Here is a 27,015-nt window from a genome sequence, read left to right as displayed (position 1 = left end):
GAAAGTTCCCATGATGCTGAGCAATAGCCTTCCATAGCTACTTTTTGGAAATGGCCCTGGACCTATGAGCTGAACCACTGAAGCACAGTGTCCCCAAACCCCACCTCCCTCTCAAAAGCCACTGACAGACCAAGGAGAATGACCAGGGTCACATTCCCCAAATCTCTCTGCTGAGAGATGGCATCGACTAGGGTGACCAAGGTGGTTTCAGTGACATGACCAGGCCTGAGGCCAGACTGGAACAGATCCAAGTATTCAGTTTCTTCCAAGCATGCTTGAAACTGGACTTCCACCACCTTCTCAAGCACCTTATCCAAAAGGGGATATTTGCCACAGGGTGATAGCTTTTTAACACTTCTGGGTCCAGGGAGGTCCTCTTAAGGGGGGACTGTGATGTTCCTATATTAATGTATATATGGTAAGTGTTGGTTGTTTAGAAGATACATGGTAAGTGGAGTGAAAGAGGAGGGGGAGTGAATGGGCAGTAGAATGCTAGATGATTGGCTGAGTGTTTAAAATGGCTGAACGTATAAAAGGAAGAGTGAGAGTGGAATCAGGGGGGAGAAGAGAACTGAGTGGGTTGCTTGGTGGGGTTTAGAGAGTTGTTTGACAGGAGAGAGTGGAGAAGGAGGGAGGTGGAGTTCAGATTAGTATTGAGTAAAACCATATGCTTATGTGCCTTAAGAAGAAATCTTGTTAATCTTGTTAGCTTTGTTATCTGTAATAAATACTTAATTTGGTTTACCAAAGGCCTGATCCTTGGCTGGGGTTTCACAGACCAGAAGGGAGGGTAAGGTAATGACCAAGGCTGAAGGGGAACTGTAACAAATGGTGGCAGCGGTGAAGAGAATAACAATACCAGTATTCAGAGTCTCTGGGAATACTAGTATTGGGACGTTACTGGTGGTTGCCTAGCAGGGGGATCTGTTGAGATCTGTGCTAGAGCGGGGAGAGAAACCATAAGAGAGAGCGGTCCGAACTGGTGGAGTCCCTGGTGGTGCCTAGTGACAGGCAGTAGCCACGCGCAGGTAGGAACCTGACAGGGAGAGCCGGGGAAGGACGCCTCACAGGGACCACCTCCTCCTTCAAGTCAGATAGTACCTCCCGCTCCTCCAATGAAGCATTAATCACTCCTTGGGTCCATATACAGACAATCCCAGGTTAAGTGCCTGGGATCTCCAGTTAAAGAGATTTGGTTGGTAAGTCTGCAATACTATCTTGGTGCAGGACTTACATAGTTGCTCATGTTAGAGAAGAGTGCATTAGACTGATTTATTTGAAGCTTTATATTGAGGATATGTGGGTGGGGAATCTCAGGCCCGAGGATCAAATGCAGCCCTCCAGACCCCTCTATCTGACCCTTGGGACTCACCCCCAGGCCACACCCCCTCCCCAGCCACATACTGTTTGCCCAGACCACTCCCCTCACTGGCCTTTCTTCACATCCTAATAGAGTGATTTTGCTTGTATGGAATGTGTCCTTGAACTCTGATAATGTCTCTTGCTTGCCTGAACAGAGAGGAGTGTGTGAGTGTGCTTTTACATGTTCACTAGAGGGACATTAATGAACACATTATTTATTGAATTTATTAGTTATTTATTGAATTTATTAGTCGCCCATCTGGCTGGCTGTCCAGCCACTCTGGGCGACGTACAACATAGACATACAATACGTAGGCATTAAAAATCTAAAAACAATGAAGAGAAAATCTAACCCACCCCAAAAGCCTGCCTGAAGAGCCAGGTATTCAAGGCCCTGCGGAAGCTCATCATAGAAGGGGCATTTGGGAGGGAGTTCCACAGGTTGGGGGCCATAATTGAAAAAGCCCTGGAGATGTCATGGGAATGTGCCCATTGGCCACATCTATTCCATCTCACAGATGTACCCACTGGACATGCCCCCCACGGCCATCTATTTAATGAGGAAGTCATGCTACACTCTTATGCTTGTGTATGGGTTGTAGGGACGGGCGAGAATTTCGATTCAGTTCGCATTTCAAGCAGAATTTATCAAATTCGCAATTTCCGAAACAATATGAGAACCAAAACACAGCCATCCTTTGAAATTCGCATTTATTAGAATTTTGGGATGCAGTTCACCAACTAAACAACATTTACAAAAATGCATACATTAGCGGAAAGTGTGCATAAAATCAATACATGAGTGAAAATAACATGCAAAAAGGCATGAAGAGAAATGGCTTGCAAAAATGCGCACCTTTGTCAAAAATGCCTACAAAAATGTGTTTATTTGGAGAAATTTGCACTAAAATGGTAGAGAATTTTCATGAGGATTTTTTTTTAAAAAAAATTGCAGATTGCTGTAGAAATGTAGAGAACTGAATTTAACACTGGAAAAATGACAAACTGAGCGAACTGAAACTGACAGATATTTCCATCCCTAATGGGTTGTCTACCTAATCTAGAACCCTGCTAATCCTGGATGTGTGTGGACACTTTGTGTGGCCACACATATATCAGTGGCTACTTTCTCACTAATGTCAAGTGCACAAAAGATATATAGGTGTATATAGCGATATAATTCCTGGAGAGACGTGGGGCACTGCCCTGAAAAAAGAATCTTTACCAAATCAGGCTAACAAGAACTAAATAAATCACCTTCAAAAGGCAAAAAAATAAAAATAGGAACACAGCCATGGCATTTTACCATGTGTTTTTAAATTGCTTTTTAAAAAATGTGTTTTTAAATTTGTATATTTGTTTTTAATTGTTGTAAACCGCCCAGAGAGATTCGGCTATGGGGCGGTATACAAATGCAATAAATAAATAAATAAAATGATAAGTAGGTTGGAATGTTTACATTGGTGTGAGGGACCCTTTTTCAGCTGGAGGGCCACATTCCCTCATGGGGAACTTTCCAGGGCATCCGGATAAGCGGCTTACTTGACCCTCTTAATTATATATGGGCAGGTTGATATGAGAACGAGTGTTCCTTGAAATGCCCAGATCCCAAGTCACATAGAACTCTGAACATAAACACCAAAAGCTTGAATTGGGCTTTGATTTGTACCAATAACCAATGCCTTATTTTATTTTATTTTATTTTGGAGTACTTATACTCTGCCTACCAACCAAAATTCTTGAGACAACTTGCAATATATTTAAAACACAATAAAATAGACAATGATGCAATTGTTACTAGAGTGGATCAAAGTTGTATATAAATATCCCACCCTCAGTTTTCTGATATTCCAACGAATGCACTCTGCAGCTGAATCTCCTGGCCTTAGAACTCACGTTTGAAGAAGCCAGATGTTAGCCCCTCACAGGCTGGGGCTACTGATGATGATATTCCTCACAGACCCTTGATTTTGTGAAAGATGCAGGAGCCTCTGGAATAGCACAGATGCTAGAAGATTCCTCTCAGTCCTCAGATGTTCCATCTGTCACTCTCTGGGCTACAGGAGGTCTCCATGGAAATCATCTCAGCCCAGGTATGGCTGCCTAAGCAGCTGGGAGTTAGTCCCTCACGCAGGTCAGGGATTTGTCACTGGGCAGTTTTGGGGGAAGGGCCATAGATCACAGGTAGGGTGTTTGCTTTGCACACAGAAAGTCTGGGAGAGACCCCTGACTGAAACCCTGCTGCCAATCCACGTAGAAGATACTGAGCCAGATGGACCAATGGTCAGATGAAGCATAAGGCAGTTTTCTGTGCTACTGTTGTTGTCGTCTCTTACAGCCCTTATCTTGGGAGGGGGATGCAAAAGAGGCAAAGCTCAACACATTGCTCACCATAACTCAGCCAATGCTATCTCACAGTGTGCTTTTGAGGCTACAATAGGCTAACCAAAATCACCCTGAACTTCCTCTGAGGGTAAGCCAGACAAAATGTTCTGAAAACAAACCCAGCATAACTTGGGCTACAAAAGCAGAAGATTTGAATATATACATTTATTTAATCCTGGGGTGCAATCCATACACCAGACATCACTCTGCTGGGCATCTCATCAGAAATTTCAAATTAATCCAACATGAAATACACACACACACACACACACACATTAAATTTAAAACCTGTTTTTAAGTCTCATTTTGACATCTAGTTAGCATACAATAACTGCCTTTCAAAAGCCAAATTAAATATCTGTGACATCTTAAATGTTGTTATGTTCTCTCCCCCCCCCTTTTTATTTGCTCTTTTATTTCAGTTCGGTGGCCCTTTTGTGATGTTGATAAGTGTGAAAGATGATAGTTTAATTGGTAGATGTTGTTAAGGAAAATGATGGTTACAATGGTTGGGAACTTATCATTTTGGCTTCTTCTCATAAATCATTGAAATCTACCTTTCATCAGATTCCTAAGAAATGAAAAGCGTAGTGAATATCACCTTCCTACTATGTATGACATCTGCAGAGGTTTCATTACTTAAGAGAAGCTGCTCAAACAGATCTGAGGAGTAATGGTTTAGTCCTAGAGAATGTTGATAAATGAAAGGAGGTGGAGCTTGATAGTTCTGAGGTATTTATGAAGTAGGCACAATGGTTACAACTATGCTTATTGCCCCCCCCAGGTAAGAAGTAAAATGTGGACAATCTTGTCACAAATGCCAGTATCAGAGGATGATATCATTGGCAATTGATGAGGCCTACACCCAACTTGGGATGCTGAATCTGACATTTTTTTCCTTGCGTCTTAAGTTCAGTTCTCTATATTTACATATCAGTTTGCGATTTTTTTAAGTCCTCAGGAAAATACATCAGTATGTCTCTGTGAGCTTTTGCCTAATCTACACATTTTTACAAATAAAATGTTCCTAACATAATGCCTTTTTGTATGTTATTTTCACACTTTCCCCCATTAATATATGCATTTCTGTACACATTTTGCGGCTGGAGAACTGCACTGCAAAATTTGGAGAAGTGCAAGTTTCAAAGGATGGCTGTGTTTTGGTTTGTGTATGTTTCAGAAAGTGTGAATTAGGTACACTCACTTTTCAGTGTGAACTAAATCAAATTTCTCCTTCATCCCTAACCCCAAATGATCCTCAGAGTCTTGGTCCTACTTCTCCTCCTTGCTGTTATTGCCTGTTCACTTGCTGTCAGGACTGGTGCCAGACTCCAGGGGGTCCTTGGGCCCCTTCCCCTTATAGAGGTTTTAAAAATGTGCTGCATTGGACTTGCTAACTGTCCCTGCAACCCTGATAAACCAGGGTTCCTGCTTACTGGAAGGTATCTAGCATATGTGTTTCTGTTTTAGCTATTATTGGGTCATTTAATCACTCACAATACAGTGATTCAGCAGAATTGTCCACCCTGGGCTAGATCTATGTCTTTGATCAGCCATCAGTGCTCCCCCAGCAAGTTTACCACAGGTGGAATGGCAACACCACCACCACCATCACGTGTGTAGGGATGTAGGAAGGTAGCAATTTCGGTTCTGACCTATGTTTGTAAAAATCAGCTCTGTTTCCATTCTTCTGCAGTTTGTTTCCACCAAATAACTATGTTATGTGCCTTGCTGTCTGTCTGCTGTGATATTTTTCATCATTTCTGTCATAATTATTGTTGCTGTTATTGATTTCACACCCGCACCAACTGATGGGGTGGGGTGGGTAAATTCTGTTTGGTTGCCTGTGTGCAGCAGTTCCCTGCAGAAAACTCCTGCGTGCAACCCAATCCTGTAGAAAGCAGGATTTTATTCCCTGCACATCAGCTCCGTAATCACTTGATAAGACCGGACCAAGAGTAGACGGGAGGGTGGGTGGGATGAGAAGTGCCAGCATCACTGGATTCTACCAGGGCCCTGTGGCTTCAGTATGTACCAGAAGACGCTGACAGCAGACTGCCCACTGATTTTTTGTGTGAGACTAACTATTTTAATCAGGAAGAGAAGTTCCTGAAACGGATAATTATTTATTGGTCTGTGCTTAAAAAGTTCTCTCTCTGTGTGTGTTTTTTCAGTAGAATGATGAAATATACATTTTCTTAAGAAATAAATATTTTGGGGGGTACATCCATTTAAATTAATGTACTTAAGTTAATAATATCTGGTAACTTCAATGGATCTACGCTGAGTTAGACTAGCACAGAATACCACCTTATGTCTCTTCTGTCGGAGGACTGGGGGAATGTTGTCCTAAACAATCTTATTAACAATTGCAGTGAGGTGACCAAGAGGTGACCTTGCTAGATCAAAGCACATACATGCCAAAAAATTAGGTTGACCCGACAGCTTAATAAAGTTGGAGAGAAGGGATCCACTGGGAATGATAGATCGGATATGGCTGCTCTTAACTTGTCATTTGGAAAGATGTCCCAGAGCCTCATGGGTTTATCTTGTTACTTTTTTATTATTTCTAGTGTGTATTTTCCCAGGGAAGATGAGATCTGGCAGCAAGGGGGAAAGGAGGTGTTGGGAGTGATGTGATTGCTAGCAGCTTGACTTTTGGATGTGCTAAGTACCAGAAACACTGAGAAAAGTAGAGGAGGACAGTTCTTGATATTCAGTGCCTCTGACAGTCTATCCCCAAGTGATTAGGGCATCTTTACATGCAACTTCAAGATGAGCTTTCTTGGTAAGCCTTTTTGTTTGTTCTGAATTTGGACTGAGAATGGAGCAGGTAAAAGGTATCCTGCAACTGTCTTGTCATTTTATTAATTGTTGCTACGCTTCCCACTATTTCCCCCCCAAGTGACAGAAAGTGCAAATGGAAAGCTATTGTCTGTCACAATACCTTGTGTCAAGAAATTCTTAAGATTAATTATGCCAGTTCAACAGTGATAGTAATGTCTCAGTTGTTTTGCATAGGGAGCTGTTTCAAAGAGATGCACTTTGGATAAGTGAGGGTGTGGGGAAAGTCTACCACCCCCTGCCAAGGAGATTCTTGGTCTTGCCTAAGCATTTTTGATTGTGTGTGTGTTTATGTGTCATTTTTTTCCAAGTCTTGGATTGGCTTAGGAAATTCTTTGCAATTTGTGGGGGAGGGGTGGACAACAATGTAGATAGCTTCCAAGTAATTTTGAGGCAAGCATAGAAAATCTCACCCATCTCCATTGAAGATGAGGAAAGGATTATGTCTTAAACGCAGGTTTTGCTAGTCTCCTATTCACCTAGTGAATTCACCCGACCCAACACAAGCCCAGTGGTTGGTGGTGTGCACTGGGAGTGATAAGACAGTAGGAATGGGTGAGCATTTTGATTCAGTTCACATTTCAAGCCAAATCTAACAAATTCACACTTTCTGAAACAGTATGAGACTCCGGAACAGAGCCATCCTTCGAAATGTCCACTTATTCGAATTTTGCAAACTAGTTCACCAATCAAACATTTTTACAAAAATGCATAAATTAGGGGAAAGTATGCATAAAAATGAATATATGAGTGGAAATAACATGCAAAATGCATTATATGGCAAGAAATGGCTTGCAAAAATGCATACATTAGTCAAAACTCGCTACAAAAAGTGTTTGTTAGGAAAATTTCACAATAAAATGCTGGAGAATTTTCTTGAGGGTTTTTTTGTAAAACCAAATGTAAATTGCTGCAGAAATGTGGAGAACTGAATTTAAGATTGGCAAAATTAGGAACTGAGAGAAGCAAAGTTAACAGATCTTCCCATCCCTATAGGACAGAAGACAGGGAAATGACATAAGCAAAACCAATGGCAGGTAGAAGTACCTTCTGACTGTAAATAAGATACCAAGCAAGTGGGGAAAGGCTGAGGTTGGTGGGGCACTTGCTCCATTTGCCCTAATGAACCAGCCACCAATGTGCAAGCCTCCCATCTCCCTTTCCACCTGTCCACTTGCCCTGTGTCTACTTCTTCCTGAGAGCTGCAGAAATGTGATGAGGAAGATGGCAAAGAGGTTTGGGGGGGTTGGGTTGGATTATGTAGGTGGGAAGCTGGAGACTGGAAATACAGGCTCAGTCTCCCTCGATCTGGTTCCCATCCACGGCTTCCTTGGAATAAACTTGCATAGAGCCTGAGCTCAATCAGAGAATTCTCTGAGAAATCTCAGAAAGATCAATTGCTTCCTGAAGTGGGCAATGGGGAGAGCTTGCCAACATTACTGGCAATATAAGAATGGATCTTTTATCATTTTGTTCCAGTGGTAGCCGAGAAGCAAGAAGGCACAAAACACATATTGCTTCTGTCAATTGCCCACTGAACTTGGTCCCCAGTCAGCTATCAGGTTCACCATTCCCAAGGGAGAATGTATTTCTTCCATGACAGCAAAGATGAAGAGACACACACACCTCTTCTCACCTTGCTGAGATTGACTAGGGCTACATGCAGACATGGAGTTTATTGTTAGTTTCACTAATTATAATGGTAATGCTTTTATCCCGATTTCTGACTTACCTTTCACATTTCACTACATGTTGCATTATGGAACTGTGGCTTTTTGACCAATATATCACCATGTCATACTAAATTTAATTCACATCAGTGGGCATGGTGTGATACAACACTGAATGTCATTGGGCATGTTGCTACTTCCCCATCCTTTCTGCACATACCACTTCTGTTCTCCCATGATTCCCCCATGAAATTTGCAGAAAAGAACTGTATGTTGGTATACTTGTCCAAATTTCATCACTTTTCTCCCGGGATTGCAAATGGATTTTTTTCTGGAAGCCATTAACACAGAAATGAGCACTGAACTTTTACTATGTTCTGCTAGATTTCCAGAAGTAGCTTTTCTGTTGTGTGAAATATCAAATAAAGTGCAGAAATTATAAGGTAAGGAAACATCAGCAAAATGGAATAAGCTTCTGTCTGAATGCAGCCTTCTTTTGGGACACAGAAAAAGATGGATTTATGTCTGCTTAAAGTTTGTCCTATAATGACCTACTTGAAACCGTTCCAGGAAAAGAAAAATTAGGAATGTTTTATATCTTCCCATTATTACCTTGAGAATGATTTTATAGGCACATAAAAAAGTGTTCTTTCCTCCTTTCTTGAAAAGTAGACAAGCTGTGATTTTCTGAATTCCTGAAGACATTGTTACAGCAATCTCAAGCCAGACCAGCAAACACAATTTGCCAAAAGCAGGGAGCTAGCTTCTGTCATGTTTATTTTTGAAACTTCTTCCTTGAGGCATTTCAATTTGAATGAATACGATTGCAAAATATCCTCAGACTCCAGCTGTTTTTCTGTTTGCTTTCCAAAGGGAGTAAGCATAGATAGCAGCAGAATAGCAAGGATTGGGGTCTGGTTCTCCCCCCCTTTATTTGATGGTGTGTGTGTGTGTGTATTTGTTTATATGATTTCTTACCCATTCTTCACCATATGCTCCCAGGGTGTGTTACAACAATATAACATAGAATTATATATAAGATGAAACTGTTACAATTGTAAAACAAGGAAAACTATTCTAAATGGAACAGAACTGTGCAAATTCAGTAAATGAGGTGGGTTCCACAAAATATACCTTAATTGTCAAAGCCAGTATAAAGAGATTCATCTTCAGCATATGGCAAAAGCTGTACAGTGAAGTGCCAGATACGCCTCTGCAAGGAATAGGGATGGAAAGTTCTGTCAATTTTGGGTCTCTCAGTTTCTCATTTTTCCAGTTGTAAATTCAGTTCTCCACATTTCTACAGCAATTTACTTAAAAAAAAAATTCATGAAAATTCACCAGCATTTTAGTGTAAATTTCTCCTAATAAACATGTTTTTCTAGGCAATTTTGACCAAAGCACTCATTTTGGCAAGCCATTTCTCATCATATAATGCATTTTTGTATCTTATTTTCCTCATATATTCATTTTTATGCAGACTTTCCCCTAACATATGCATTTTTATAATGCTTTGGTTGGTGAACTGTCTTCATCAGGCACAATTGCTCTTGCGTTACCCAACATGGGAGTGGGGAGCAGGAATTGGGAAAGGGAGGGGATTACATTGGGTTCAATTTTTGTTTTAAGAGTAAGTGCCAAATTAGATGTGAACATAGGAATTTTCTTTATGCTGAATCAAACCACTGGTTCATCTAGCTCAGTGCTATCCATGCTGACTGGCAATGCATTGTCTTCACTGAATGTTTCAGTCAGTGGCCTCTCCAAGCCTTACCTGGAGATGCCAGGGATTGAACCTGGGACCTTCTGCATGCAAAGCTCTTGAACCACAGCTCTTCACCCACTTTGGGGACAGTTCCTTAAGTCAACAGTATTCCTTTTGCGAAGTTACTTTTCTGAAGACTTACTAAGGTTTGAGAGTCTGATCCATCTGATAAATGATTCAGTCAGTTCAATAATTGGGTGGATTGTATAACATTATTAATAAAACAGCAAAAAACCAAAGTCTTAATTAATCGTGAGATATTTCAATGTGAATGCGTCAAGGATATCACCTCCTGAACTGAATAACTGAGAAAATGGCTGGTTTGGGCAATACATACTCCGAATTGATTAAAAAATATAGACATGATATTAGGGTTTTACTACAAGAAGATAGACTGTGAGCGATTGGAGATTTTGACCAATATTTGTATGGAATTGAGTAATTGAAAGTTCCCCCCAACAGCTAATAACTATCTAGTTTCAAGCAACATCCCATAATGTAGGCCAGTATCTATCACAGGGATGAGAAACTTGTGACAGTCCAGATGCTGTTAGACTATAGCTCCCATGATCTCTTGCCATTGGCCATGCTAGATGGGACTGATGGGAGTTGGAGTCCAACAGGGTCCCCATTCCTCATCTTTCAGAAGCACGTCCAGTGATTTGAACAAGAACATCTGTTTGTCTACAATGTATTTGTTTCAGTATGATTGCACAGGAAATGTCCTTGGTTGATAGCCTGCCCATTTTTGACACCTGACATGCCTTAGAAAAATTGCAATTACACTTTGAGCATCCTTGAGAACAAAAAATAATTTCCATTTATTGCAGGAAACAAATTATAACAGTGTAAAATATGTCAAAGAACATTTCACCCTTTAAAGAAGGCGACAGATTTTTAGCGTTGCTTCTTATCTCTATTATACTTCCTTTGTAGCGTTTCAGCATTTAGACAATTTCTCAGACTGAAAATACAAACCCTTTTTAGGCACAATTGCTCTTGTGTTATGCTACATGGGAGTGGGGAACAGGGATTAGGAAAGGGAGGGGATTACATTTTGTTCAATTCTTTTATGAGAACCTACCTAATTTGCAGTTTCCAGAATAATATGCAAACCTAAAAACAGCCATCCTTTTAAATTCGTACTTATCCAAATTTTATTATGCATTCTCCAAGCAAATAATGTGTGCAAAAGTGTGTATGTTAGGGGAAAGTGTATATAAAAGAATGTTTATTTTTTTTCATAGAAGTACATCAAAGGCAGCTTACAACATACAAAACACAATAAAATTTAAAAAACCAATAAAGCAATAAAAACAATAAGAAAAAGCATCAATGAATGTTGCATTGGTTCAAGAGAAATACATTTTACAAAGGTTTGTCTAAAATGTTCAATTTTTCAAGAGGCACCTGAAAGAAAAGAGGGATGGCTCCTGCCTAGCTTCTGTTGGTAGTGAGTTCCACTAAAGTCTCAGTCCCTGGTGGAGGCCAACCAAACCTCAGGGTCATGTCGGGAACCACCAAAAGTGCCCCATCAGAAGGTCTCAGTGACTGAGATGTAACAAAATGAGTCAGGTGGCCCTTAAGGTACTTTGGGCTCAAGTTGTTTAGGACTTTGTGAGTTAACACAAGTACTTTCAACCTGGCCTAGTAGCAAATTGGAAACCTGTGATGCTCTTTTAGTAGTGGGGCAACATGTTGCCAGTAATCTACTCCTGTAAGGAGTCTGGCCACTGCAGTCTGCTCTAGTTGCAGCTTCTGGACCAGATACAAGGGCAGCCCCACATAAAACAAGTTATGGTAATTGAATCTTAAGGTTACGAATGCCGATGTCCATGACAATAACATATACAATGCATCATATTAGAAAAAAATGCCTGCAAAAATGTGTACATCAGCTAAAATTGCATACAAAATGTGTATATTAGGAGAAATGTGCACTAAAATGCTGACCAATTTCCATGAGGATTTTTGCTTTCAAAAAAATCACAAACTGATGCAGAAATGTAGAGAACTGAATTTAAGGCTGCAAAAATGGCGTTCCTGCCTTGTGCGGGGGCATGTTTGCTGCCACCCCACTGTAGAGAAGGCTTGGGAAGGTTCCCGAAGGTTTCAAATTGGTCAGGTGGGGTAATTTGACCAATTAGATGAGGGATTGAGCAGCTATAAATAGACTGCTCCTCCCTAAAAACTTGCCTTTTTTTGCCTTGCGGCACCCCCCTCCCTTGTCAGTATGGGTTCTGCTAGTCGCCAAATGGGGCTGAGTAGGAATTTTTTTTTTGAGATCCTGATTTCAGAATCTCTTTGGTTTTGCCTGCTCCATACTGCTTGGTTTGATTCAATTGGCTTGCCTGGGGGGGGGGTTGTGGTTATTCCGGTTTGGCTGGCATGGAATTTGGGCAGGTGAGGTAATAGGGTTAAAAATTGAGGCGGCTGAGGCATTTTGGTAAAGGGCACTCCCTAGGGAAACATCAGGGCGTAACATCTGGTGTGGATCTGGGGAGTGCGCACGTGGGACCAGCTTGCGCATCATGATGAATGCCTGTACGGTTGGGCCAGGATGCAGAGATTGGAACCACATACCTGACTCCAATAGCAAGGAGGAATAAGTTTTCCCACATACTTGACTGGAGAGTTACAGTCCGACGTGACTGACTTGACTTCAGGATTGGAGGGTCTATACCCTCCCAGATAGGTTGAGCCTCACCTGCCCAAAGTATTTTATATACAATTAATTGGCTGATTTGAATCTGATTATTTGTTATATTTTAATAAATATAACATTACTCCATATATGTGTCACGAGTCTTCTTTGGTGTAGTGGCAATGAAAAAATGAGAGAAACCAAAACTAACCTATTCATCCCTCCGTAGCAGGGATGCTCCGACTACTTGGCATGTTCTGAATCCCAGATCCCTTGTAGAGCAACACAGGATCAGTCACACCCAAAAAAGACAGCTGTTGATCTATGGTATATTCTTAATCGGAGAGTAGGGTGTTATGTTTATTTTCATAAGATGATTCACCCATTGTTATTAAATATTGATATCTGGGAAGAAAAGTGTCATAATAGAGAAAAGTTAAAACAAAACAAAAAACATCCCTTTTAGGTTGTTGAGTGAAACATTCTTACTCATATCTAAGCTTCTGAACTCCCTAAGATCTCAAACATCAGTTTTATGTTTGATGTTTAAAAATAATCTGACTGTAATTTGAAGTGTGTTATCTTGTGAGCATAAAAGCCTTCAGTTGGTTTATTTAACAGGGAATGTTTACATCCTTTGCATTGTTCCAGATGTCAAGTTCAAAGTAATGTGAGAAACATTTTCTAAAGAACGTCAGTCTGAGGAATAAGGTTGGATGGATGGATGGGTACTTCACAGTACTTCCTACCTCTTCCCACTTTCTCAATTTCTTTCTCTTTGTAAAATGTAAAACATAGATATGAGAGAGAGAGAGGGGGAGAGAGGGAGAGAGAGAGGGGGGGGGAGTGTTAGCATTGCATACACAACCAGTGCCTGAGAGTGACCCATTAAACACTTTACACTAAAATTCCACATTAAACATAATGGAGGAAGATGCACCAGTGAATCTGAGTCTGAATCCAATGGGGTTGTCCAGGACACTCAGGAGGAGCATGGAGCAGTGCTGGTGAGGGCTGCAGCATGGGGAAAAGGTGTACAGCACTGAGAGAGACTCAAGAACAAGAGAGGCCTGGAGGTCTGCTTTGAGCCCCTAGGTCTGAAACCCACCCCTAACTTAAGAAAAGGAGAAGCACTATCTGTTCTGTGTGTGACCCTCTGAGTATTCTGTTTTTACTTTGTAGCTGAGATAACAAGTCAGCACCAGTCTACTCCTTGGAGTTTGCACACTGTCTTTTAATTCCAAATCAGTGAATACAGATGTCCACACCCGGAGAGGCAGGGACAGGAGTTTGGAGGAAGGTTGATGGACACTGCTAGATGGGTAGCTCTGAGTCTTTGACACTCTGCAAAGGAGATGCAATTCACCCAGAAATTTTGTTCTGGTGTACAACCTAATTCACACTTTCCAAAACAATACGAGAACTGAAACACAGACATCCTTCAAAATCCACACTTCTACAAATTTTGCAGTGCAGTTCTTCAGCGAAGTACCGTGCATAAAAATGCATATACTGGTGTAAAGTATGCATAAAAATACATGTTACTGAAAATAACACACAGAGCACACTATATTGAGTAAAATTACTCTACAAAAAATGTGTATGCCATGCCCTTTCTGAAATAACTCATTTCCTCAGTTGGTTGTATTCGGCAGCTACTTGGGAACACTGCTGGAATGATGTAATTTTCCCCCCTCCTCTGCAGTCACAGCGCCGAGTCACATTTCATCTACCAGATGGCTCTCAGGAAAGCTGCAGTGACAGTGGGCTAGGAGACCATGAACCCAGCAGCACCACCAGCATGGCACATCCATTACCACTTGGTTTCCCGCAAGAGGAGTACTATGAACAGACATCACCCAACAGTCGGACAGAGGGAGATGGCAATTCGGATCCAGAGTCCAGTAAGTTTGTTGCATCTGGTCATATCTAACTCTAGGGCACACTCCATCAGTACAAAGTGGGCATCCAGTGGATGGTGTAGACCCATTGAAGTTAATGGACATGAGTCACTTAAATTCATTCATGTTAATGGGTCTAATCTGCACAGGACGTAGTTGACTACAACCCGATGTATCTGTCATAGTGGTAACTTACACTGATAGAAATAAAATCTGTTGTGCAGAACCTGAAAGGTCACCATTTGGTCCAGAGGCTGAAGGGTTTTATAGTAATTTTGACATTCTTTTTGTTTGCTGTATTTTGAGATTCAGATGAAAAATCAATATGGACTCGGTTGTTTTGGGGGGATATGATGTCCCTGTTCTTGGAGGAAACACCTACAGTCTTAAAGCATAAAACAACACTTCTGAAGAAAGATTCGCAAAACAGACCTAGAAATCTGGTTCAGGAGAGCTGTGTGATCTCCTCTAATAAGTGCCTTGGAGGATAGTAAATACTGTGCAATACCTGTCCTTGAGTGCTTCTCTTTTAATTTCAGTGTGCTGTACATTTTTTTGGGTAGAGTACAAAGACAGACTTTCCATATGATTGGGCAATCGAAGGGCCTAAAAAGAGGTTGCAAAGAGATTAAAAATGCAACTGAGACAGAAATTAATAATGAAACAAAATTATACCTGCTTGTTGCTTCTAAAGAATGTTGCTATTATTTACCAAGAGGCTGAGTTTTAGGCTGTTGTGGAATTTCAGAGATTCAAGTTGGAATTGGTGCAGCTGGGCAGTTCTTACATTACATTCATAGATTTTTTTGAATGTTCATGGCATTATTTACACATGAATGTACTACCACACATCACTGAAACCGCTATCTACAGTAGTAGAAGGCTCATATGTTTGATACGAAGCTGCTGTAAGATTCGAAGCTACTCTGAGAGAAAGCAAAAAGTTGAGTCCTCTTCATGTATTAAGAGATCTAAGGGACCACCTTGCCCCATATATCCCTGCCTGGCAACCACACTGCTTAGATAGGCCACTGCTAAGTGTACTGCATTCCTCAGACGTGTGTTTAGTATGCACTACAGACCAGGTTTTTAGTGCCACAGCTCCAGCCCTCTGGAATAAGCTACCAAATGAAATTAAACCAATACCTTGTGCTTTGACATTTAGGTGGCTATTGAAGAAGGGGTTTGTTTGTTTGTTTGTTTCAGAAAGCTTTCCCTGATATTTGACCCAGTCATTTTATGGAATGGTAACTGTACAATTGTAAACGATATTTTATTGGGTTTTGTGTCATGTGTTTAGGGTTAGTGTAAACTTATTTATTTATTTAGTCTGTTTTTGCAAACGTGAACCCAAAGTGATTTAGATTTTTAAAAAAGTTTAAAACCAACATAAAAACTATTTAAAAAGTTTAAAAACACATTACATTAATACACAGTCCACGCCCTAAAGGAGGCTACAACATCAAAAACCCTCCAAAACTGCTCCAACATTAAGATTCAAATGCCTGGGAGGAGAGAAATGTTTTTGCCTGGCACCTAAATATAGATAATGATGGAACGAGGTGTGCCTCCCTGGGGAGAGAGAGCCATAAATGGGAGGGGGACACTGAGAAAGCTCATTATCATGTCACCACCCTCCATACCTCCCTTGGAGGGGGCACCCAAATAAAGGCCTCAGATCTTGTTACTATGTTTTTCTACACTGCTTCAGAGATTTTTGGTTATGAAGCAATTTATAAATCTGCAAATAACGAAACACTAAGTAAATGCATGAGAGGAGGCAGCAACAACAAGCATGCTACCTCCATCCCCACATTGTCATGTTTTAGAATCCTGAACCAGGCTGTAAAACATGGGGGGGGCTCTTAGTGAGTACAAGAGGCTCCCCACTTCAGACGATTACCATCTACAGGTTGGAGGATGACAGAAACAATGATGGGGCAGAGATAGCTTGCTTTTTCCTGCCAACCTCCTCACATATTTACTTAGGGTTGTATTCAATGCTAGTCTTATTTTGAGTAGTCCCACTTAAATTCATAAACGTAAGTTAGCCATGTTGGTTATCTTTTAATGGGTCTACTCTGAGTTGGACCAGCATTGAATACAATCCTAAGTAAATATGTGAGGGGGTTAGCAGGGATGGGCTTTTAGTGTCACAGCTCCAGCCCTCTGGAAATTGTTAGCAACTGAAATTAGACAGACACCTTGTGTTTTGACATTTAGGCAGCTATTGAATTTTTTTTTCCCCAGAAGACCTTCCTTTCTAAAAATAACCCAATCATTTTATGGAATGATTATTGTACAGTTGCAGAAATGGTTTTATTGACTTTAGTGTGGTGAGCTTGTAACCTTTTCTTTTTAATCTTATTCTGCTCTGAGTAGGATTAGCATTGAATACCACCCTTAATGTTTATTGGTGTTGCCTGAAGAGGGCTGTGTTTTCAGCTTAAACTGAAAGTCGAGATTGGATCAGTTGTTGCCATTTGGAATGTCTTTTCTGATTCTTCTTTTTAATTCAGGGAAGGGAAGAGGATCCCATTTGAAACAGCTAAAATGTCAGTTTGATCTTAATGATATATACTCTGGCAAATAATGGCACACTTCGCTACTTCAGGGTTGATCTGGCTATAAATGTCTTTTTTTGGATACGAGACGTTTGCAAGGAACAAAATGGGACTCACCTATTTTTCTTAGATGACTAATTATCTGACACCTTGAGTTGAAATTGAATACCAAGAATAATTAGCGTTCCTCAGTGTGGAGATGAATCTCCCAGCTAATGTGATTTCAACTTCAATAGCTGTGCTTTGATGTATGCAATTCATGTCTTGTCCTCTGATGTTGGTAGTTTTTAGAGAACAACCATGTCTGGGATTCTTTAACTGGATGTAGATCATAGTAATTCTACTTTCATACAAAAAAAATGCCCAGAGTATTCACCCTCAGCAGAGTATGCACCCTCAGCAGATGACTATCATAGAAACATAGCAGAAGTTCCCCACTGAAACAAGAACCAGGATCTTTGAGTTGTTTTGTGGTAGATATATATTTCAGCTAAATGAAATGTGAAGAACTGAACCTGATACCTGATACACACAAACCATAGAACTACAGACGCTTCCAGTTTGCACTGACAGCTGGTAAAATGGGATTTGCATATATCCAGTGAGTTACGTTTAAATGAGAATAGATTTAAAGGAACTTTAAAAATTAAAAGTGCTGAATTTTTGCCTTTTTTCTCAGATATAAGTATCTATGTTTGAACTGAAATTAAATAAAGAAAAATAAAAAGGGATGTACATGCAAGAAGCTCATGCCATATCAAACATTTAACTTGCACTAAAAAAATGAAAGCCTAGACAAATGTGAGTTCTGTATGGATGCTGTAATTTTTAAGATTTCTTCTACCATTACTAAAAATAAAAATGCTTTACAGATAGCTGTCCCAAACAAGTAGACAGCTTGAGAACATTATCATTAGTTAAATTACTCTGGGTAGAATGAAGGTGGGTCTTACGTCAGTTACATGGTGTGTGGAGCTTATACAGGGTTTCTAAAGGGACTTGAGCTCTTCATCATTTGGTCAGGAAGTTTATCACAGTTTGCTCTTTCTGGACCTCCATACTCCCTTGTTCCTAGGGCTTGTTAGTGTTCCTAAACTGTGTCTGGTGTGTTAGCTTGAAGACTGTGTAGGTCCCCATCTGAAGAATCCCAGGAAAAGTAGTTAGTTACAGTTTAATGTAGTGTAGTTCAGTGTAGATCATCACAGTTCAGTTCAGTACAGTACAATGGTTTAACCATCAGTCCCTCCTCACAGGGAACTGTTGAACAGTAGCTCTATGAGGGGAATAGGGGGTCTCCTCGCAACTCTGAGAACCCTTAATAAACTACTGTTCCCAGGATTCTTTGGGGAAAGCCATGACTGTTTAAAGTGGTATGATACTCCTTTAAATGTATAGTGCAGGTAAGTTCCCAGAGACTTTGAGATAAGTGTTTTTTCATAGCTCTCTCCAGATAATGTTAAGTGTGCAGCAAATGGATTTAAAATTGAGTAGGATTTGTCATTTGTGTCTCCCTGACAAATAATATTTTCTCCCCTAGTCAAAAATTCAGACTTTTACATGAAAATCAAAATGTAGCTCCTCCCCTCCCCCAAATGATTAAGCCCTGAATAATCTACATGGACATGGTTCACATTTCAAAAGCAAGTGGCCTAATTTTAAAGCATTTTTCAATATAAAATAAAACTGTGTGTACAAAGCTGGGCTCCTGCTGGGAGGAAGGGCGGGATATAAACCAAATAATAAAATAAATAAATAAATAAAACCGTATTGTAACATAAACAAAAACAGTGTCTTGCACATGTGCCATAGCTCACAAAGAAAGATATCTGCCATGTTCCCTCCCCACTTTCCTCCTCAGTTCAGACAAAGAACTATAGCTACGTTTAAAGATTCATGATTCTAGGCATAATGATTTATTTATTAAATTTATATCCTTCCTCCTAGAAGTAGCTCAGGGTGGCAAACAAAAACACACTAAAACATATTTGAAAAAAGATTTTAAACATATTAAAACAATACATATTTTAAAACAAATTAAAACAAAATACCTTTAAAAACATCTTAAAAAGCATTTCCAACTCAGACACAGACTGGGATAAGGTCTCTACTTAAAAGGCTTGTTGAAAGAGGAAGGTTTCAGTAGGCACCAAAATGATAACAGAGATGGTGCCTGTCTAATATTTAATGATGATCTACTTTGGCTCAAAGTGCTCAACTCTTTTTGTATTGAAGAATTGACCCTGGAGTTGTATAGCATTTAATACTTAAAAAACAGTATATTTAATGCTTAAAAAGGCGTATACTCAAAACCAAGAGATAGGCACTGTCACAGGGAATATAAAGTAATTACATTTATTACTTTTGTTTGGGTTCTGAGTGTGTGTGTGTGTGTGGCACACGCATGCGTGCATGCACACACACACACACACGTGTGTATGTAGTCATATCCACCAGTGAGTCCTTCCATAACTGTACTGGTTTCCCCCATCTTCAAAGTAATATGCTAATAATTAATTTACAGAGGGACAGAGTAATTAATCTTAGCAAGACAGTACTGCATAATTGATCTTCTACCTTTAATCTAATTAGCCTGCACATAGGTGGGAGAATGTAATAGCTGAACCCTTTACTATAAGGCTTTGAGAAAAGTCAATCTTCTTTTTTGATGACCCGCTGAGACCATTCCCGTACATCACTTCTGGGGTAGTCATTAGTTGCATATTTGAATTAAAAGGTGAGGAAACTGGCAAAGATTGTTTTTAAATAATATTCTTATTTTCAATGAGTCAATCCGTTTGTACACTCTCAATAATATTATTATCATTATACCTTGATAACATCACATCTGGGGGGGGGATTCATAAGAGGCATGGGTGAAAATCAGCAGCAAATATTTTGAATATGCCCAACTTTCATATCACAGAGGAAGATTCAAGAAACAGTTCTGTGATATTCAGAAACCTTCGGAAATGCAGACTAGTAACAAAGAAAACTTTGCTATTTGATGCAGCTTCCTATGGTTGGCCGAGATCATTTAAGCTCCATTATTAGAGTCACTGGTCTGCCGGCTCTTCCAGAGCTGAACTCCTTGCTTATTTTTCAAAGAACATAAAAAGAGCTCTGTTGGATCTGCTCAAAGGTCTACCTGCTCCAGCATCCTCCTTCTACAGTGGCCACTCAGATGGTTTTGGGAAACTGTCACTGTGCACTTCAGCAACTGGTATTCACTGGTATATTGACTCTGAACATGACTGTTTCATTTAGTCCTCATCCCTGCTGATAGGCTTCTCTGGCAGGAATTTTTCTGACTCTCAAGTAGAGAGATGGAGGATAACTTTGTTCAATCCACACTAGTCAAGTTAATCCTACTTGGAGCAGGTCCATTTAAATAAATAGCCATGACTAGCTCAGGTTCATTAATTTCAAAAGGTGTACTCTGAGTAAAACTGACTAGGATGTTTTTTTTTTTCATATTTTGCACTTCTCCAAATGTTGTTCTGCAGTTCTTGGCAGGGGCAGAGCCCCCACTTGCTTTGCTCGCCAACCCCCCAACACACACACACACACACACACACACACACACACACACACACGCATAGACAGGGAGACACAGCCCAGGCCCCTCCAAACACCCATCCAGGCACTTACACACACACACACACACACACACAAACCCCACAGACATTCACAAATTGCCACCTCCCTCCTCCTTACCACCTCCCCAACCTCTTTGCTTTGGCTGTTGTGGCACCACCGGCCTCTGCCTCACCCACCCAGGCTGCCGCCGCCACTGCTGCTGCCACATAGCCTGCCTGCTTACTTGCCTGCTATCCTCCACCACTCCCAGGCACGGATGTTCCCCAACACAATGCAACCCAATCTACTCACCTTGGCTGTGCAGCTGCTGCTGCCCCCACGCCACTGCTGCCACTGGCCTCTTACTGTTCCTGCTGCCACTGAGGCTGCTGCCACTGGCCTCCCACTAACCCCCCCCGGCCTGTTGAGGCTGCTGTCACCGGTGCTATTGCTGGCCTCCCACCAAAGCTGCTGCTGCCACCACTGCATAATCTGCACATCCGGTTAGTCATCTTTGCTGCCGCACCCTGCCCCTAATGGCACGTTGCATGACATCATGATGGTGTGATGTCTTGGTGGCTTACCTTTTTATTATGTAGTAAGATATGTGCTAGAATTCCACCCAATTTGGATTTGGTACCAAATTTTCCATTAATTCACTTATGCACTATAATTGCAGATCAGATTTTTATGTAATGATTTTACTCAGCTGTTTTCGAAAATGGATTAAAAAATCTGTGTCTAAAATATTGATATTAATATTGTTTTTCATTGATATTTCCTTTAAATTATCAATATTTCCTTTGAAATATTTATATTATTATCAATAGTTTTTTTCAAGGGGGGATGAATAGGTAAAAGCAGTAGCTTGCAGACAAAGAACAAACTGAAATTGATTCCAGCCTGTAAGGTCAATGGGATACTTTCAAACCAGCATTGGCCAATGGACCCCATCCCACATGTATGAAATTTAAAGACTGCCCTTCACAAGTAGTGATCTCAGGCAGTTTTTACCATAATGTATTACAGTCAACATAAAACCAATAATTAAAAATGCATAAACCTATCATTAGTAAAAATATAGCATCACAGAAAAACAAAACAAAATCTAGAACATTAGATATCATTTCTTCAAAAGGCCCAGGAGAACAGATATGGCTTTCACTTGGCAGCAGACGCCCATCGGTGTTATCAGCATCCATGCCCAGAAGGAGAGAATTCCACAGTGGGGGAGGGACACAGCAGAGAAGGTCCTATTCTGTATCACCATACATCATCCAAGCTGACAGACAGTGTAAGAACAGGATGCTGGACTAGATGGGCCTTTGGCCTGGTCCAGCAGTCTCTTCTTACGTTCCTCCCAACTGCAGAGTCTATGAAAGTTGATATGGGAGGAGGTGCTTTGAAAAATAACTGGGTCCCAGGTCATGAAGGGTTTTATGGGTCAATACCAACATCTTAGATTGGGTCTAGCAGCATGTAGGCAGCCAGTCCTAATTCACAACTGCTATATACTATAGGCATATATAAGTGCATTTGTTTGCATTGATCCTTTCTTAACGGCTTAGGTCCAGGCTATTTATCAGACCGTATCTCCCTGTATGAGCCTGCCCTGGCCCTGAGATCCTCAGGAAAGGCCCTTCTCTCAATACCCACATCTTCTCAAGTATGACTAGTGGGGACGCGTGAGAGGGACTTCTTGGTGGCTGCCCCTAGGCTTTGGAATTCCCTTCCTAGGGAGGTAAGAATGACCCCCTCCTTGCAGTCCTTCCGGTGACAAGCAAAGACCCCCCTATTCAAACAAACCTTTGGAATTGAAGGCTAAGAATAGGGCGTGAAGGGTGCTGCATTGCTAATGTCTGTTATATTATTTTTAAACTAGTTTGAACTCTTTTAGCTATATGTGTGTATGGTTTTAATATTGGAAATAGTTTAATCTTATTTTAATGTAGATTTTGTATGTTTTTAATTATATGTATTTTTTATCTGGAAGCCGCCATGAGTTCCAGTTTTGGAAAAATATGGGGTATAATTAAAGACAATAATAATAATAATAATTAACACTGTTAACCTACATTTCTCATCTTCCTTTTACACCCTCCCCAACTTCTGTCTACATCAAGATTATGAGCTATTTAGAGGAGAGGATTTTGGTTATTCTCATGTTTAACATTCCATGTAAACTATTGGTGCTGTAGTAGTATTAGTAGTATTTAATTAGTAGTAGTAATACACTAATACATATTAGATATTTTACATATTTCTATTTGGCACTGGTTTTAGTGCAAAATGCTGAACAAATCATAGAGCTGGAAGGGGCCTATAAAGTCATCAAGTCCAACCCCCTGCTCAATGCAGGAATCCAAATTAAAGCATACCCAACAGGTGGCTGTCCAGCTGCCTCTTGAATGGCTCCAGTGTTGGAGAGCCCACCACCTCCCTAGGTAATTGGTTCCATTCTCGTACATCTTTAACAGTCAGAACGTTTTTTCTAATGTTCAGCTGAAATCTGGCTTCCTGTAACTTGAGTCCATTATTATGTGTCCTGCACTTCGGGATAATCAAGTACAGATGCTGGCCTTCCTCTGGGTGGCAACCTTTTGAAGAGTGCTATCATATATCCTCTTGCTGTGTATATTATTTTGTTTACTGTACTACATCAGGAAAGGTGTGGGTACTGGATCAATGGCTACCACTTTGCTGGGGGACCCATCCCACAACAGCTAAGGCATTCAATTGTGTATTTTATTATTTTATTTATTTATTATTATTTGATGTATATGCCGCCCTTCCTCCCAGCAGGAGCCCAGGGCAGCAAACAAAAGCACTCAAAACACTTTAAAACATCATAAAAACAGACTTAAATACATTAAAACAAAACAACTTCTAAAACATTTTTTTTAAAAAAGCTTTGAAGATCTTAAGAAAAAGGTTTAAAAACATATTGTAAAAGCATTTCCAACACAGAAACAGATTGGAATAAGGTCTCAACTTAAAAGGCTTGTTGAAAGAGGAAGGTCTTCAATAGGCGCTGAAAAGATAACAGAGATGGCGCCTGTCTAATATTTAAGGGTAGGGAGTTCCACAGGGTAGGTGCCATCACACAAAAAGGTCTGTTTCCTATGTTGAGCAGAATGGACCTCCTAATAAGGTGGTATCTGCAGGAGGCCCTCACCTGCAGAGCACAGTGATCAACTGGGTATATAAGGGATAAGAAGTCTTTCAGGTATCCTGGTCCCAAGCTGTATCAAAACTAGAACCTTGAACTTGGCCCAGTAGCAAATGGTCATCCAGTGCAATTCTTTCAGCAGCAGCGTGACATGTTGGCGATACCCTGCCCCAGTGAGCAGTCTTGACACCGCATTTTGCACCAGCTGCAGCTTCTGGACCAACCTCAAGGGCAGCCCCACATAGAAATCATTACAGTAATCCAGCCTGGAGGCTATCAGTGCATGGTCAACAGTGGTCAGACTATCCCAGTCCAGAAACAGCCACAGGCACTCCTAGCCACTGAGGTCACCTGTATCCTAAGGATGCTTCAAAGATTTGATCTTTGAAGATACCTATATGACATTTTCTTATATGCCCACCTTGGACTAATGCACAGATTGTAATTTAGCTAACCACTGGATTTCATGCTTCTCTGGATGTTGCAATGCAGTTCTTGATAGTTTATACACATATTCATTTAAATCCATATCTTAAAAATTCAGATTTATATAGTATTTTGAGAGGATCTGGAATGGAATTATGGGCAAAATTTGTGAAAATTTGACACAGACTTTAAGAGGCGGATTCATTCATCTAGGAGTCATCTAGGAGTATGTGCCCAGCTGTAGCAAGATGCTAAGATGAAACAAAGCAGATATTTTCTATAGTGTATATTCCCCCAGGAGCTGCTACCACTGTGAAAGGTTTTGGACATTCAGTTGAGTAAATGAACTCTAAGTTGGCATGCCAGGAAGTTCAAGGAGAACACTGGGGGATTCCATACTTAAGATAACTCCCCCAAAGTCAAAGAAAGCAGCAGCCAAAATAGGAAGAAGTCATTCTTCAACATACAAAGTTGAAGGTGTTGACAGAGTTCCATTTATGTTTGCAGTTTTAAGGATGAGCTTATCTCAAGGAACTTAAACACAGTATGGATCAGACTGAGGGTTTATCACAGAGAGAGCAGTCCGATCTGAGTGTAGTAAATGCTTATCTTGTCAATTCTGTTTGAAAATGACAAGCACATGGAACTCGGTGGGCTCCGCCAATAGAAAGTAGATCACAAGGTCTGGGATGTCACTGAGCATGAACAATTGTCTTCATTGATGCAGAATAGGTAGCACTTCTCTTTGCAGTGAGCCTTTATTTGCTTCTAATTTTTAGTAGGCCACCTATGCCGTAAACTAAAGTTCATATGACATTTATATTTCTATTATTTATGAGCCAAGGAGGCAATCCTTTTTTATGACCTTCTGTTTCTTTTCTTTCTCTCTCTCTCTCTCTCTCTTCCACTTCCCCTCACACTTTCAGACTATTTTATCTTAAGCACTTTTTTCCCTTTCTTATCTTTGGAGAATAAGAAAATAGTGTCCTTTGGAGCTGGTTTCTTTTAATGCCCTTTTCATAATTCAATACAAATGGAAACCAGAAAGGTAGTTTTCACTCCTCATATTTTTCCCCTCAGCAGCAGCATCTTCATCCTGTTCGGAGAAAAAAAAGTTGGGGGTAGAAAAACTTTAAATCATTAAAAATGTCAGTTCCTAAATGTGTCACTGGACATCCAAACAGGCCAATCCAAACACTCAGCAAGCAGAAGGAGTGCATGACAGAGAAGCACAGCTGTCACAGCGAATGGGCCCAAATTGGGTCAGATGCCATCAGATGAGGGCATCATCAGAGTGGGGATGGCTCCAAGAAGCTCAAACATAGCATGCATGGTTTTTCTGCTTTCCTCCATTTTATTATTACAACAATCCTTTGGTAATAATAGATAGTGACTGTCCCAGGTCACTAGGGATGGAAGAAGGCAATGTTTTCTGTTGTGCCCTGCATTTGGCACATGCAACACTATTTCCATTCTGATGCAGTTCATCTTCAACCAAAAGCAACATTATTTGTCTTGCTGTCTGCTCTGGCAAAATTATGTCAATAATTTATGTAGTTAATTACATGAATTACGTAAATTGTGTTGTCATGTTATTCCACTCCATTCCTTTAAGTGCAAAAGAAATGCAATGCACATGGAGGAGAGGGGCATAATCAATGATGTATTATTTGCTGGCAAAAAGCAACAACAGTAGCAAATAATAATAATATTGATTGGATTGATTTCCATTTTGGGATAAGTGAAACAAATGAAGCATGGGACACATAAGTGAGCATCGGCAATTTCTGTTCCTGGTTCCATTTTCATTGGAATCCTCCTACATCCCTAACTTCATTTCTGGGTCTGGATTTCAAGTTGTGTATCCACAGTCCTATCCTAGTCGAATACACTTCACCTGATCACACTGGTCCTCTTGTTCCTTTTGTATCTGGTCTTTAGAAACATCAGCACAGACATAACTTAGAAATCCAAAAGTGGCAGACGTGCAACTAACTAATCATATGATGCATTCTATCAGTCTTTTTAATTCTCAGAGTGTTCGTACTGAATACTAAGGCTGTGCTCCATATGTGGCCCAGGCCCAGGCTGAATTGAGTCTCTTTGGAGGCTTCTGGGCCTTGACTGAGTTGGGTTCAGATAGCCCTGTATCACTATGGGTTGGGAACAGCAGCCCAGAGTGATCTACAGCTATCAGGGAGCGGTTGAGCAGCAACATCCAATGCTGAGCACTAGTCTCTGGAGTCCCCTAACTGATATGACATGAGGTGGTCTTGTATTACTACTGATATGACCTCTTATGAATCTCTTTTGACAGTACACTCCAATGATCTCCTCCCTTCAGTGCTGTTGTGCAAAGGAAGAAGCTGGTGTTGGGCAGGCCTAGGCCTTAAGCCCTGGCCTTGACTCAGCCCTGCTCAGGCTCTCGCAGGATTGCCCAAGATTGTGAGTGATCCTGTAAGAGCAATTGCTCTTGGGGGAGAGAGAAGGAGACATAGCATCTCCTTCTTCCCCCCCCTGTCCATATTTTTAATTTTAAAAATCCAATGTCCCTGCCCCTGAATAACTTCGGGGGTGAATCCGGGGTGGGTGGTCCCATCTTCAGGATAGGGCAGACTGGCCCTCCTTGGGGCCCAAAGAGTGAGACCACAGCGCAGACTGGGAGGGCTGTGCATACCTCTACTAAATATTTTAGATGTCACATCTCTT

General features: G+C 40.7%; 1 protein-coding gene across 1 annotated transcript in view; it reads left to right on the top strand.

The window, feature by feature from the left end:
* LOC133371516 (protocadherin-9-like) overlaps positions 1–27,015 on the top strand; it is a 451,590-nt gene that overhangs the window by 219,542 nt on the left and 205,033 nt on the right. Inside the window, exon 3 of the mRNA XM_061599050.1 lies at positions 14,376–14,574. Coding sequence (XP_061455034.1) covers positions 14,376–14,574 — 199 coding nt within the window. The remainder of the gene's footprint in view (positions 1–14,375; positions 14,575–27,015) is intronic.

The sequence above is a fragment of the Rhineura floridana genome, chromosome 16 (assembly GCF_030035675.1).
Source record: "Rhineura floridana isolate rRhiFlo1 chromosome 16, rRhiFlo1.hap2, whole genome shotgun sequence".
Classification (NCBI taxonomy): domain Eukaryota; kingdom Metazoa; phylum Chordata; class Lepidosauria; order Squamata; family Rhineuridae; genus Rhineura; species Rhineura floridana.
This window is presented reverse-complemented; position numbering and strand designations above follow the sequence as displayed.